The sequence below is a fragment of the Eptatretus burgeri genome, chromosome 3 (genome assembly GCF_056783735.1).
Source record: "Eptatretus burgeri isolate ZD-2024b chromosome 3, Ebu_testis_v1, whole genome shotgun sequence".
NCBI classification, from domain to species: Eukaryota; Metazoa; Chordata; class Myxini; order Myxiniformes; family Myxinidae; genus Eptatretus; species Eptatretus burgeri.
This window is the reverse complement of record NC_140963.1, coordinates 22,049,801-22,066,528: the sequence shown is the minus strand read 5'-3', so window position 1 is coordinate 22,066,528 and position 16,728 is coordinate 22,049,801. Positions and strand designations below refer to the sequence as shown.

General features: G+C 44.1%; 1 protein-coding gene across 2 annotated transcripts in view; it reads right to left on the bottom strand.

The window, feature by feature from the left end:
• The window catches only part of LOC147029527 (myosin light polypeptide 6-like), a 97,490-nt gene that overhangs the window by 72,918 nt on the left and 7,844 nt on the right, over positions 1 to 16,728 (bottom strand). For both annotated transcript variants that reach the window (XM_085872631.1, XM_085872630.1), the window contains exons 2-3: positions 3,264 to 3,291; positions 1,619 to 1,762 (exon numbers count right to left, since the gene is read on the bottom strand). In XM_085872631.1, coding sequence (XP_085728757.1) covers positions 1,619 to 1,762; positions 3,264 to 3,291 — 172 coding nt within the window. The remainder of the gene's footprint in view (positions 1 to 1,618; positions 1,763 to 3,263; positions 3,292 to 16,728) is intronic.

The window sequence follows — 16,728 nt, the reverse complement described above, 5'->3', positions numbered from 1 at the left end:
AACCCTATCCAGAATTATCCGAGCAAAAACCTTGCCCGGCACTGAGAGCAGCGTCACCCTTCAGTAGTTGTTGCAGTTCTGGCGATCACCCTACCCTTTCCAGAGAGGGACAACAAGGCCCCTCTTCCAGTCCACCATGGAAAAATGATCCACCTCTTCTAATGATCCACCATGGAAAAATGATCAATAATTAATTTAAGTTGGAAAAACAAGCCATTAATGCTATTCTTAAATACATTCAGATGTTAATTCGACATTTAAATTTCTTATAATTTGAAATGTACACTTGCATAAGATAACATGTTAATACCATTTTAAAATCCACCTCTCTTCTGTGAAACCTCAAAAAAAATAAAAATAAAAAACCAATGTCACCCGCAGGGTGACCCGTATCTTGCCAAAAGGTGACCACGTGTGACTTCTTTAAGGTCACACTGAGGGGAACAGAGCTGCTATCCACCAAGAGCGACTCCTTGAGGAATATCTGCCTACGAGAGATTCCGATGAGAATCGTTCTACAGAGTAACCATGAAAAATATGCTGTTGCCTCATAACATCACCAAATGACGTCATAATGTCTCAAGCTTGACATATCTAGAAAGCACTCATCGAGGTGTTCAATTTGAGGTCCTACACGATATGGTTCCTAAAACTTGAAAATTTGACATTGGGGTCAAATATGTTTGACCTGAGGCGCTAACCATGAAGGTCAAGGCCAATCGCCACCAAAAATTAATCAGCTGAGCGCCAGACCATGAATTATATTCCGATGAAGTTTGAAGACGATCCGATCAAAATTACTCAAAAAATAAGGGTTTCGTCGACTCCCCTGATTTGCGACAAAGTGATCTTGACCTTTGACCTTAACCTTCAAAATTGTATGCGCTGAAAGGGACCTCAATAGGCCTCTGATATACGAAGTTACAAAAATTTCCAATGACAACTGTGCTCTGCATAGTGATTTATACGTGATTACAGACCAAAAAAAAAAAAAAACGACAACAAAAAAAAACATATGAAGGTCAAGGCCAATCGCCACCAAAAATTAATCAGCTGAGCGCCAGACCATGAACTATATTCCCATGAAGTTTGAAGACAATCCGATCAAAATTACTCAAAAAATAAGGGTTTCGTCGACTCCCCTGATTTGCGAAAAAGTGACCTTGACCTTTGACCTTGACCTTCAAAATTGTATGCTCTGAAAGGGACCTCTATAGGCCTCTGATATGCGAAGTTACAAAAATTTCCGATGATAACTGTGCTCTGCAGAATTTTTTATACGTGATTACAGACAAAAAAAAACAAAAAAAAAAAACATACAAGCTGACTAACATATCTTGCAAAACTTCGTTTTGGCAAGATAATAAATAAATAAATAAATAAAGAGGGAAAAGCTGGATTAACATTTTCCATGAACAATGGAATTGTTAAAAATACATCTACATTGCATTAGGTTATATGCACACATCAGATTTGACTCGACATGTTCTGAAAGTTGTAGTTTGGTATCCATAACATGGTAAGTTGAGGTATTGGCATTGCCAGATGATGTATGTTGCGTGTCCCAAAGCGTGTCCCCTTTGAGGCTGATATAATGGTGTCAGGCTGCACAACAAACCTTCAGGCTTTGGCTTTCCCAGGACCTTCATCACCTCCGCATTGGTTGGGTTCTGTCCAAGAGCTCGCATGACGTCTCCGCACTGTCCGTATGTGATTTTCTGTTTGCCCGTACGGTCAAAAAGTAAGAAAGCTTCCTTGTATTCTGTGGGTAAAAGCCAGGCAAATGTTGGTCTATCATTATCAAATGTTACAGACATTGTATTTACTATTCAATGCAGACTTTCAATTTATTTTTTTAGAATTTTGTTCTCAAGCACTTCATGCACAAATGAGTCCATTTTGCATGGATGACAATCAACAGGAATCTGCTTTCAATCACACTTCGATATAAATGTCTTGGTTTTAGTTAGCATGCAGAGTCTGTTATATTTAATGATATCTATATTTGATTTTATTTGAGCTGCAAACTTTATTCGTGTCTTGAAAATAAGACTCCAGTGAATTTGAACATAATGGAGAAAACAAAGATCTGTGTTAAATTGGGTTCCAACTATGTTACAGCTTTTCTTTACAATTATACAAGGAATTTTCTTGACAAGCAGAAAGGAAACCTAGAGGTAAAACGGCGTCATTTTTGCCAATCCTACCTGTGTCATCTCCATAACCCAACCAGAAGAGCAATCAGTAGAGTGCGTACCTCCGCCACATAATACCTGATCCACGAGAACATATCGGGCCCAATACATTTTTGAAATATAATGCTATACAGTACTATATCGTTTATGGCCCAATATCTCAATGGTGAATAATCATTTAAAAAATTTCTTATAGTAGCTGGATCCGGATCAAGATCTTTTGTTCCTCATGTATAGTCAGTCAAACATGTAAAGTTTCGCCTCGATCTGTTGAGCCACTTCATAGAGGAAGACTTTTGAAGTTTTTTTTTTTTTTAAACAATATGGCTTGTGAATCACGTGACCGATGACTTTACGTGGACCATTTAATCCCGAGATGAACCTCAAAATTTTTCATACCGATCAGATGTAGCATTCTACATATGCAACTATGACGTCATAACAATGGCACCGATGATGTCATTAAAAAAAAAATCACACTTTTTCCTCATGGGAAGTACTTGTCATGTACTAAGTTTCAATTTTTTCCTTGTTGCAGTTTCACAGATACGGACACCAAGGTTTTTCCAGTTTTCCAACATGGCTGCCATGCCACGTCCCCTCTGACGTCATAATTATCAATAAAATACTCCACATGAGTAGTTGCCCCTCTGGTGAAAATTTCGCCTCAATCCGCCGAGCAGTTGCGGAGAAAAACACTAAAGTTCTGTGCGGACAAACAGACAGACAGACAGACAGACAGACAGACAGACAGACAAACAAATGGACCCAAATGCAATACCCTCTCCTTCGGGGGGGGGGGGGAGGGGGTAACGAGAATCAACATTTAACATAAACCCAATTAGTTCTTGCAATGACTACATGGCACTCTGTTGACTGCTTAAGTTGCTCACACACAACTATCCTTAGTTCTTTTTCATGTACTCCACTCTCATCCCATGCCTCAATTTAAAAGAAAATTTTTAACTCATTTCAAAATTCAACAAAGTCAGAATAATAAATCATCTTTGTGTCATCATGTCCATCATTTCCTTCTTTTTCTTGTGTTTATCTTGAGTGTGAACTCACCATCAATCTGATCCTGTGTGAATTCAATCTGCAAAGACATTGATACTGCATTGAATTATTATCAGACAATAAGTTCAACAAAACGCTTTGAAACTGTTTAACTGCACACTTTTTGTGGTGAACAAAAAACATTCTCCCTTCAAGGGTATATGTTACAAAATAGGTCTGCATCCAAGTGTGCTGATTTGTATCATACTGCAATGCATTTTTCCAGTGAAATATACATTAAAAAAAAGTGTTGCATTTAAATTTATGTTAATAAAAACTTAGAGAGTTGGAAAATGTTGGCAGGTTTTATGAAGTTCTATGAAAACAAGCTGATTGGGTTTCTCTGAGAATGATGTAGTATACAGAAAATTACTTGAATACTCGTCAAGCGAGAGTGAGCAAGGAGGGGCATTCAATGAGTCATACAAATATATATATATATATATATATATATATATATATATATATATATATATATATATATTGTTAGGAATTAGCTGGTTCAAACAGCCACGCACGACCACTTAAGGCCCAACCACAGTCGTGCGTCCGCCGAAAACCGGAATTCAGTCGTAGCTTCCGGACAACTCCGGAAACCTGCTACGGGTGCCTTAACGCACCATAAACTGTCCATATTCTGTCCACGCGGTACAGGGTTAATCGCCGAATCTCGATATACCTAATTATCCGCGCAGACAGAAGTACCGAGAATTTATACCTTGACGGGACTCGTACGGAAACAAGCCGCGAAGCACGCTCGTTCCGTGTGCGATGCCGAACCGGTTTAAATCGCCAAGTTCCGTCGGACCAATTGACCACATTAATTTGGCTTTAATAGCCGGCTAATTTCCCGAACGCGCCGTGGAAGTCAATGGGAGGAAATGACGCAACGAGCAGATTGACATTCAAACAATGGGGGCAATTATTTATACAGACAAGCAATCAATGGGGGGAAGGGGACATGACACAAGAAAAGCCTACAGCCGATGTCTATTTATTATGTACAGACACGCACTGAACCAACAATTCTACTTATAAAGACAGGGCGCCACAGACTTTCATACTATCATTTCATACTATCATACTATCATTCATATTTCATACTTTCAACACCCAGGAAAAGAAACGGGCTCGTGAGCCTTTATTCCAACTCGGAGCCTGGGTGACCGAAGGCGCACAAGAGGCCAGGCAGGTTACCTGACCGCCCCTTGTGACGGCTCGAAGGTCTTCGGGTCGGTGACCCTGGATGTTCCTGTTTGGCCCTTGTGTTGCTACGCACCAGTCGCTTAGCGGCCGGGCGGCTTGAGCAGCTTGTCGAGCGGCTTGCTCGGTTCCCCTCGGTCGTCCGGCCTCCACTGCAGCCTGGTCGGTCGGGTCTGACCGGCGACGCGCTCAGAGGAGTGCACGGGTCTTTTGCTCTTTTAGAGTTGATGCTCTTTGGGCCCGTTCACTACCTCAGCGTCGCTCGACCGTCTCAGGGCCGTTCACCCGGACCACGACGAAGCTGCTCGACTCCAGAGAGGGACGAATATCCCGAGTGCCCGCTTCTTCGCGCTGCCGCCACCGTCTGCCTCCTCCCCCGAATGCGTGCTCCGTGTGCCTTCCTCTCCCACTACTGCCCGTCTCCAGAGAGCGATGAATCTCCGAAGTCCACTCCGAACTCGTTCGAGCTCTGCCCTTATATTGGCCCGAGGCGAGCCGCTCTTTGGTCTCTCAACCGGAGGCCGGGCTCCGCCCACTTTTCACCTCTGACCTCTCACCCCTGGTAAGCCGAGCTGGGAACCCCATGTTTGACGTCATGGGTTGGTGTCGGGGAAACCCTCGTTTTGATCCGATTATGCAAATCGGCTCACGCCGTGGTGCACAATGGCGGCTTGAGCAGAGGGAGCGTTGTTTGTCGATGATGATGGCGTTTTTGTAGGAGATGATGGCGTTGCGATGTTTGTAGGAGATGATGGCGTTGCGATGTTTGTTGGAGATGATGGCGTTGCGATGTTTGTTGGAGATGATGGCATTGCAATGTTTGTTGGAGATGATGGCGTTGCGATGTTTGTTGGAGATGATGGCGTTGAAATGTTTGTTGGAGATGATGGCGTTGAAATGTTTGTTGGAGATGATGGCGTTGCGATGTTTGTAGGAGATGATGGCATTGCGATGTTTGTAGGAGATGAGGGCGTTGCGATGTTTGTCGGAGATGAGGGCGTTGTGATGTTTGGAGGAGATGATGGCGTTGTGATGTTTGTTGGAAATGATGGCGTTGCGATGTTTGTTGGAAATGATGGCGTTGCGATGTTTGTTGGAAATGATGGCGTTGCGATGTTTGTTGGAAATGATGGCGTTGCGATGTTTGTTAAAATAAAGACAGAGAAAGAATAACGGCTTCCTCAAAGATTCGCAGCCCTTTACACATCGGTGGGGATTCTAACCTGAAACATTTACTTATCGAAATAACTGATCTTCGGGGAACCTGAATGGTGTTTTGTGAATTTCCAAAACCGCAACAATATATGTATGTATATATATATATATATATATATATATATATATATATATATATATATATATATATATATATATGTATGTATATATATATATATATATATATTTTAATACACGTAAAAAGCTCTTTCTACTACTGACTGATATTAAAAATTGGGAGTGACGTAAAAAGCTGTTTCAACTACTGAATGATATTAAAGATTGGGAGTGACGTAGAAAGCTGAAATTTTTTGTGCCCATGAATATCGAAGCCGATACACTGGAAAAAAAAAAAAAACATCACAGAATCGTTGTACAACATTCACATATGAAAATATAAATAAATGAAAATAAACTATGAAAAATCAAATGCAGGTGAGCGACCCAAGACAATGGGGAAACACGGTTCGTATGCTTACACAATGTGTAAGCACACCCTGCTATTTAAATAATACCATATATATATATATATATATATATATATATATATATATATATATATATATATATATATATATATATATATATATATATATATATATATATATATATATACATCTTCTTCTTCTTCTTTCGGCTGCTCCCGTTTGGGGTCGCCACAGCGGATCATCCGTATGATCCGCATTGTGATTTGGCACATGTTTTACGCCGGATGCCCTTCCTGACGCAACCCTAGTCGCCTCTTACGACACAGGGAGATGGTACACCTATTTTAACCAGGGTATACACCGGCCCATTATACTGGTACTCATTTCGCCAACCTCGGAAGGATGACAGGCTGAGTCAACCCCCTGATGTATTAATTCAGCGGCTCAACGAGGCTTGAACTCAGGACCTTTTTGGATCCCAAGCCGCTGCCCTAACCACTGCGCCAACACCAGGTATATATATATATATATATATATATATATATATATATATATATATATATATATATATATATATATATATATATATATATATATATATATATATATATATATATATATATATATATATATTATACCGGGCGAAGTGGCTTGCGCCTGTAATCCGGCTACTCGGAGGCTTGGGTTGAAGGATCGCTTGAGGACGGGAGCTCTGCGCTGAGCGTAGGGCAGCCCGGAATCATGGCGAAACCCAATCCTTATCCCTGTGTCGTAAGAGGCGACCAGGGTTGTGTCAGGAAGGGCATCCGGCGTAAAACCTATGCCAAATCAGTATGCGGATCATAACGGATGATCCGCTGTGGCGACCCCCAACGGGAGCAGCCGAAAGAAGAAGAAGAATACATATATATATATATATATATATATATATATATATATATATATATATATATATGCTAGTGCGGGCCCGTAGGTGCGTGCCAGTATGTGCAGCTTCGTACCTGTAGTATCAAGTCCCCAGCATCAATTGTGACGTCATATCAAACGAAGAAGAAGAATTGTGACGCCTCCTCTCTCGCCCCCCTCTCTCCCCCCTCCTCTCTCGCCAACCTCTCTCGCCCCCCTCTCCCCCCTCCTCTGTCCCCCTCCTCCCTCGTCCCTCTCTCTGTAAATGTATTCACAAATGTATACCAAGCACAAGGATTAATTCCAACCTTGGGAAAAAACAGCTTTCAAACCCTTGGGAAACAGCTGTTTCCCTCGGGAAAATTCAAACCTTGGGATTAATTAATAATTTGAATAATAATCAAACCTTGGGAGTTTTTTGGCACATACCCAGAGAAAGGCACATACCCAGGTCCCCAGTGTTGATTGTGACGTCATACCAAACGAAGAATTGTGACGTCAATCCTTAAAAAAATAATAATCAAATAAACATTGTGACATCATTCCTGACGTCATAGGACCGTGTCCTGTCATTGGTTCACAGATACATGGCCGTAACTTGGGAACCGCTCGTCCGATCGATATCAAACCTTGAAAAGGCACATCCGCGGGACCCCGGCAATATTCCTGGCAAGTTTCAATCCGATCGGACCGGTGGTCATCCGGTTATTAATAATTTGGGAAAAAATTGGCATGATAAGGTGAGAAGGTGGAACGACACCTTCAGCTGCCATATATACACCTTTTCAACACTGGAAAAGCAGTAAAATGGCCGTAACTTGGGAACCGCTCGTCCGATCGATATCAAACCACGAAAAGGCACATCCGCGGGTCCCCGGCAATATTCCTGGCAAGTTTCAATGAGATCGGACCAGCGGTCGTCGAGAAACGGCGGACGCAGACAAACAGACACACAGAGATTGCTGGAATTATAGATAGATATTTAAACACACACGAGGAGTGACCAGTTTGTTGGTGACACAACAAGGAAAACATTACACAATCAGTTTTATTCACTTTATTTCTCAACGTAATCTCCTCCCCCAGCAAAGCACATGTTATTGGTCATCTGGATTGTTTTGTGTACCTCCTTGTCATGTTCCTTTAGGAAGCTACCATCACGGGATTGTCGTTCTCATAGTTGTTCCCCTGCAGAGCTTCCTTGAGTTGAGGGAGCAAATAGAAGTCAGAAAGGATTCGATTTGGTGAGTAGGGTGGGTGTGGCAGAGGTTCATATCCACTGTTAGCAATTACAGCCACCTTAAGTGGAACAGATCGAGTCACATTGAGTGAAAGTTACATTTTGGATGCAAGAGGGAAACCTTCCTGAGTGAAAGAGTCAATTAATTAGGTGAAAAAAGCAGTGGGTTTGCAGGGATAAACTGTTGTCCAACAAAGCCATTACTTCTTCTTGGGACTTCTGGTTCTGGGTTTGGAGCGTCGACAGGTCTCCTTCAGGGCTATCTGCTGATGATCTCAAAGTTAAGTTTCCGGTCGTTATCTGTCCCATTTTAACTGTTTATTCTCTCACCTACATGTTACTGTGTTCCTAGTTCGGTTTTGTTTCAAAAATCGTGCTATTTTGTAAGGTTTTGTCGACCTTGTCTTACCAGGTGCTTGAGGCCTACCCTTGAGGCTTGAGGCCTACCGATTCCCCTTGGTGTACGATCGTGTTTTGTTTTTTCTCCCCATTACCTTCAATTTCTATCTTCCCCACTTTCCTAACGTCCCCCATCCATCCCAACTAATCACTCTATTTCTTATCTTAATTTTTTTTTAAAAAACGCTACCTTTCTCCTTGCACATTCACGAGTCTCACTTCTTCTTCTTCTTCTTCTCAATCTCCTCTTCTTCTTCCTCCTCTTCTTCTTCTTCTTCCTCGATTTTTTTCTACAACACTTCCACGACTTAATCTGTTGAAAACTCTCTCAAACATTAATAATAATAATAAAAATGATCTCTTAGAATGCTTCATCTTCCTCTTTCACATGTGTGGTACTCTTGGCTATATCATAATGCACTACTCTTCTACTATTAAAACAGACTGCTCTCAGTTCGACCTTTCCTTCAGACCTTTCCTAAAAAATCCAACTGTAACAGCGTTTCTTCTCTCCATTCTCTGAATTCGCCTTTATTGCATCCATCAAGAATTGTGTTAAATCGCATCTCTGACCTGAAACTTAAAAAAAAAAAACCCGGTTTGCTATGAATGTTCGCTTTCCATCAACCATTCTTTTTTCCAACTTCAGTGCCAACTCACCCCTCTCACCCTTCACTCTCAAAGCAACCATCCCACTCTTCTCCCTCCAAGCCTCCCTCTCACCTCTCTCAAAAACTCCCCCCTCACCTTTCTCCCACCATTCATCCCCCTCACTCATCCTTCTCAAAGTTGCCCCCCTCTCATCCACAAAGCTGCCTCCTTCCACTGCCCTCTCACCTCCATCTCTTCACTCCACCTCCTCAAATCTTCAACTGCCTTCTTCCCCCTCTCTTGTCCCCCCCTCTCCCCCAGCACCACAGAGCCTTTTCTCCTCCTCATCCGGCACCCTTCCCGAGCTATTCTGCAATCCCCCACACTCTTTCAACAACCCTCCTTACCTCCCCCCCCTCGTCCCTTGTCCTACCCTCCCCCTCCCCTCCCACCCCCTGCACCCAAAGCCTCCTCCCCTCCCTCTTCATTAAAAGTCTGGACCTCAAATATCCGGGGCCTTCGCTCAAACCTTTCAGATCATTCCATACAGGTTGCCGCTGACAAACCAGACATTATCTGCCTAACAGAAACTTTCCTCCCCCAAGACGTGTCTGACTCCCAATTATCTCTCCCTGGTTACTCCCTCCTCCAGACATGACAGACCTGAGCCTCGTCCTGGTGGAGGAGTTGCTCTTTTCATCAAAGACTATATTCCTCACTCTCCATACACTGCCCTCACTCCCCCACACCCCCAGGAATCCCTCCAGCTACGGCTTCCCCTCCACTCCCACCTCATGTTTATATGTGTACTGTACCGTCCACCTAACAGAAATGACTCCATCTCCACCTCACTGTCCGAAAACATAGACCAACTTCTATCTTCTCATCCGAACTCTCTCTTCCTCATATGTGACGACTTCAATTGTCATCATGCCAGTTGGCTAGGTGTGGGTACCTCTCTCACCTGTCATGGCATCTCAGCAAAAGCTTTCTGCGACTCATTGGGACTGACTCAATCGGTCAACTTCCCGACCTGGATCTCAACCAACGGTACTCCATCTCTTCTGGATCTGATTTTGACAAATTTCCCTGACAATATCTGCTGCTCTTCCTCCGCTCCAATCGGTTCTTCTGACCACGTCCTTGTCAAAGTAGACATCTCTCTGGCTATTATCAGAGAACCACCTCACCGCCGTCGAGTCTGGCATTTCACTCAAGCCGACTGGCAGGGTCTCCAAGCAGCCATCAAACTTATAGACTGGTCTCCTATCGCCACTTTCTCCAACATCAACTCATGCTGGGAATTCTTTCAAAGAAACTTGCTCTCCCTCATGCACGGATTTATCCCCTCTCGTCTTCAGGTGTCCTACCCTTCCTCCCGCCCTTAGTTCACTGAAGCTTGTGGTGAGGCAGTTGTCCTGAAACAACTTGCCTTTGCTTCATGAAAAGCAAACCGAAGTGAGGGTAATCTCAGTTCCTTCCATAAAGCTCGGAACAAGTGTGTATCTACCCTCAGGAGAGCCAGAAAACAACATCTTTCTAATCTCAAGTCTGAACTCTCAAAACTTTCTCCCTCCTCAAAATCCTGGTGGCGTCTAATCAAATCTGTTTCCAGTGTATGTTCCCCCTCCATCCCCTCCCTTACCTCAAATGGCTGCACTGCTGATAGCGCATGTGAAAATGCTGAATGCTTAAACTCGGTGTTTGCATCAAAATCTTGTGTCCAAAACCCATCGCTTTCTCTTCCCACCTTACCCAGTCGCACCCAACTGTGCCTGGACTCTGTCCTTTTCTCCTGACAAGGTGGGCAGCTTGCTGTCAAACCTCGACTCAGATTCTGCAACTGGTCCAGACGGCATCAGCCCACGTGTCCTAAAAACCTGCTTTTCTGCTCTTGCTCACCCTCTCTCTGTTCTATTCACCCTCTCATTTGCTCAAGGTCATCTGCCATCTGCTTGGAAATCTGCAAACATCAATGCCCTGCATAAAAAAGGTGCAAAAACAGATCCCGACAACTACAGACCAATCAGCCTTCTCCCAATTATCAGCAAGGTTATGGAATCCATCATCGCTTCAGACATCAAATCCTTCCTCTTCTCCAATGGCTTGATTTCTGATCATCAATTTGGTTTCAGACCAGGTCACTCCACACTGGATATGCTGCTTCTGCTCTCCCAAAAATGGATGGAAGCCCTCAATGCCATACAGGAAATCCAGCCTTATCCCTGGACATATCACGTGCTTTTGACACAGTCTGGCACCCTGCCCTGCTCACCAAACTCTCTTCCTATGGTATCCAAGGCCATCTCCACTCAAGGCTCGCAGACTTCCTCTCCTGTCGCAGTCACCGTGTGGCCCTAAATGGAGTTCTTTCATCCCCTCTTCCTGTCCAGGCTGGATTTCCTCAAGGTAGCGTTCTGGGCCCTGTTCTTTTTCTAGTTTTCATCAATGATCTCTCCAACTCTCTGGAAAATCCTCTATATCTCTTTGCTGATGACTCCACCATCTGCTGTACCATCGGTTATCCCTCAGACCGGCAAGCAGCAGCTTCTTCGCTCACTGCTGATCTGGGTAAAATCACAAATTGGTCCAACACGTGGAAAATGTCTTTCAATCCGGACAAATCTCACACTCTCACTATGTCTCTTCGAAAGGACCATTTAAATCCCCCCCCCCCATCCAATTTCTCAACAATCCTCTGGAAGAAGTCCTTTCTTTCAAGCTTCTGGGTCTCACCATCTGCCATGACCTTTCCTGGGAGAGCCACATTTCAAACCTCACGTCCAAAGCCAGTCGCCGACTGGGAATCCTCCGTCATGCAAAGTCCTTCCTCGCCCCACCTGAGCTCCTGACCACTTACAAAGCTTTTGTCCACAGCCTGATGGAGTACTGCTCTCCCCTCTGAACTGGTGCTCCTGCCTCCCATCTTTCTCGGCTTCACGCTATAGAAACCAAGGCATTTCAGATCATTGGCATCTCCCGCAATGAGGGTGAGTCTTTGGGCCTCTCACTCAATCACCGCAGGTTGGTCAGTGGTCTTTCTGTCTTCTACCGTCTCCTCTCCAGCCTCCCCCCATGCTCTCTCTGCAATTTGTCCCCACCACATTTCCACAGGGCGCTCAAGGTATGCCAACAACCCCCTTCTGGTAAAACTACCAAAATCACTGCTCACCTTCACTCTTTCATTCTTCTTTTTTCCCGCCTTTGGAATAAACTCCCTCTCTCTATTCATTCCCATTCTTCCCCCCAGGCCTTCAAAACAGCTGTTCACCACCACCTCTTATCATCCCCCATCCAAATCCTCGATCTTTTCCACCCCCGATAATCCACCCAAGCCCCACCTCCTTCAAATTCCCTGCTTTCCTTCCTGAAAGTCCCTGTCATGTCCATCTTCTATTTCCTATGTTCCCCGTCCCATCCCTCTCCCTTCCACAGATCTCCTAATGTCTCTGTTCCCCACTGTTTTGTCCTTCCCACTCCCGCCCCTCTTGTCTCATGCCCCCCCCCCCTGCTGTGCGTTGTGTGTTAGCTCTTACACGAGCCTCGACAAGGTATACAAAAAAAATAAAATGTTTTAAGAATATTGAAGATTGAAAGTGCCAGTGAGGTCTGGCTGCATGGTAGGGATGGGAGTGTCTTGTTGAAACAAATCTTTGAGATGATCTTTAACATCCTTAATCTTGTTTTAGGCCAAGCAATATGGTAGTGGAGGAAGTTTTCTGCCAAAATCTTGTTTTGTGGCCTACCAGAAGGCTTCATCCACCACAATAACACAAGACGATCTTTGTCTTCAGTAACACTCCAAATTGATGATTGTGCGGTCTGATTATGAGGACTCTGAGTACGAAATCATTAATGTCCAAGAAAGATCACTGTAAGCTCGATTTTTTTTATTGGCTGAAGATTCTTTGTCATTTAATTGACTAACACTTCCATTAAACTTGAAGCAGGTAAGATGCGATGTATTTTTTACCCGTTACAAGAGAAGTGAGGAATGCCTCATTTTCACGTTTATAATCTGATGTGGAGACCAGTGTGATGCTTACAGGACAGCTCAGAGGGATAGTGTACTTTTCTTTGAGGTGTATTATCTGGCTTTGATTCTGAACCTGACAATAAACCGTCACACTCATCATTTGCAGATAGAACAATGCATCAATGATTGTGCAATATCACTTTAATGCGATTTTAAGTTCAGCGGCCATCATCCAGTACTTGCTGGTGGATAGATCCCAAAGTGTCTTTTACAAGAGTAGGCCATTCTGTGCCGGCACTGTGACTGAATAAATTCCTGGCTAAGGTGAACAAGGTGTAGGGCCCCTACCAGTTTCCTTATGGTGGGTGTGTCGGCAATTTGGCTTGATTGTGCAGTCATTTTAGGTTAAGAGTGCCCCCAGGTGTTGCATTAGAACTAGAGCACCCTACAGATGAAGCAAAAGTGTTGCACCCTCTGTGTCTTACATCCGGTAAGATAGACTGCATTAGTTGGTTTGAGGCCTTGGTTGGAGCAAGTGCCCATGCTTCTACATTGCTCCAACAGAATCACTATTCTTTGACATCACCGGAGTAAGTGACTGAGTAATATAGTAACATCATTCAATATCTTGAGTAACCTGACGAAATAAGCCGAATCAGAGAAAAGTGAAACTGGAGTCATGGAGGCCATCACAAAATGCCCCAAACTCACTCAGTGCACATTTCGATGCCACTGCGGAAATATAGTTCTCGCAAAAGTATCCAAACAGGACAGCCTGATGAACTACACATATTCATATGTTGCACGAGAATGCAGATAATAATCAATCCAATGCCTGGTGTATGCCTGGTGAATCTCGATGATCAATGTATGCCTGGCGTTGGCTTAATGGTTAAAGTGGTGGGCTTGGGATTCTCGGGTCCTGAGTTCAAATTCTGCTCAGCTGTTGAATTAATACCAGATGGGGTTGAATCAGCCTGTCATCCTTCTGAGGTCGACAAAATGAGTACCAGCTTGCTGGAATCCTGCGTCGGAGTGGCGACCCGTCCAGGATTGTGCCCAATAGCCCAGGAGACTGCTTAGGCAGCAACAACGCTCTGCACAGAGTATGGTCCCAATGGAAGGATGGAATCCAATGCCAGCATGGGGGATACTCAACTCTTTGACACACTAAAGACTGATGGCTGTGAAGTCGAGTGTGAGCAATCGACATGCAGCACCAACAGAAAGTTAAGGACGAGAAGACGAATGCAACCATCTGATTGTCCAGTCTATCGATGGCAAGATGAAATTTCTGCTCCCATTCCTTCTAGAGGATGACAATATACCAAGTGACAGAGATGAAATACCGACACGACAAGTGTGAAAACTCTTGGAACACCGAGCCAATTACAAAGAAAATCCCAGAAATTAGACAAGACATCGGTGTTTCTCGACGGATCAGGAGGATCTGTTCAGAACCCCTGATTGATGTTTGCCTCTGCACTCGAGCAGGGCATGTCAACATTATCAACTCCATGGACACATCGGCGTTCATCTGTGCTTTTGGTCTCTTCATGGCCCTTCGCAACCCCATCAAGGAACAACCGTTATCAAGCCAAAAACGAATTTGAAGTAGCCACCAGAGAATTCAACCAGAACCTCGTAACTGTGTATCTCTCAGAACAAAACTTCAAATGGTAATTCAATCCGTCCCATAGCTCGTACTTCGGAGGGATATGGGAACGACAGATAGGAACAATCCTACAAGTTTTCGAGAGGATGGTTGCTAAATTAGTGATGCACCAACTGACACACAACATGCTTGTAATTTTCATGGCAGAGGCCTGCACCATTGTCAACGCCAGACTGACCACCAGAATTCCATCAGATGCCAATGACCCACAGGCGCTCAGTCCAAATATGCTTCTCACTATGAAGGTTCAACTTTCAACACTGCTTCCAGACAAGTTTGTATAACGAGACCTGTATGGAAGGTGATGGTGACATTATTTCACTCATCAGTTTTGGTGAGAGTACACCCAGATTCTTCATCTTCGACAGAGATGGAGCGAACCAAAACCAAACCTCAAAGAAGGAGATGTTAGCCTGCTGAGAGAGAAAGAGCTTCCCCACAATGACTGGCCACTAATCCATGTTCTGAAAGTTTGTTGAAGAGATGACAAGAAACTTCATCATGCAGACATAATGATTTGGAAAAGACAACACATGACGTACTTATCTGAAACCCATCTCAGAACTTGTCTTGACACATGAGGTTAAAAAGTAAATTCTGCACTACATTCTATACACGTTTTAACTGTCTCACTCAAAAATGCAGTGTATTTTTTGGTGGGGTGTCAGCCATTTGACTTTACTGAGCAGTCATTTTATGCTTTGATCGCCTCCAGGTGGCACATAAGTAAAAGAGCCCCTCCAGAGGAAGCAACAGTCTGTGTCTTGCATCCGGGTGGATGTGATTTCTACGGGCTGGTAGGATGGCCTAGACCCGAGAGGTACGAATACTTGCCTCTAAGCTGTCTAGCCTGGGTTTGATTCTCGACCCAGCTATAAACTATCATCCTGATGTTTTACAGGCAGGGTGATTCATCAATGTGTGTGCTGTCATCATCAATTCATCAATTAATCCCAAGTGCCTACAAGCTTCGACAACATATCGCGTGACCTTATCTCTTTCATGCGACAGATATTCAGACAGGCAGACACCGTAAGACCCAAAGTAAACCTTGGCCCCACGAGATGCTCGCATGGGGTCGGTGCTGTGGTTTGAGGGGGAGAGCTATGGCGGGATGAGATCCTTTGGCAAACTGCATCCAACTTTGTCGTGCCAAGGTGTTGTGCGTCTATTCAGCACCGCTGAACCCCGTCTCACTCTTGTAGTTCTGAGGTGCTCGTTGTGGTTGCTCACCGTTCTCCACTCGACCCGCCGAGCTGCCACTCTCCAAACAACCCTTTCAATCACTCCACATCTACAGCTCTCTTCTCGAACCCTTAACGTCCCTGAGCTGATGTGAGCCGTCCCCGCCCCTCGGCTATTTTTACCTCAATATTGTGTGCCGATTGGTTCTCTGCTGAGCCACTCTAACTTTGCAGCACAACATCAATTGTGAGCAGTTTTAGGCAGTTCTAGCGGTTCTTACCTGAGCACACGATCGTGAGGCGTACATTTAATTGCCTTCCTCAGGTGCAATTTGCTGGGCTCATGTAAGTGGCTGTTGGCAGTGCACTTTAAAGGAAAACAAAGGGACAGATAATGAAGGGAAATGATTGAAAGACTTAATAAGGGGGTTGGGGAATCTTGTGGCCACATTATGGAGGAGAGGGGCAATGATTATTATCTCCGAAACAAACTTCAACACGTGATCTTTTGTTTTACACAGAAACCACACACTTATGCTGAACATGTACTAATGGCATAACTAATCTACTTCAGAACCGTTACCCCCTATCATGTCCTCACATTATATATATATGTTGTTGTTCATCTTTCGGCTGCTCCCGTTAGGGGTCGCCACAGCG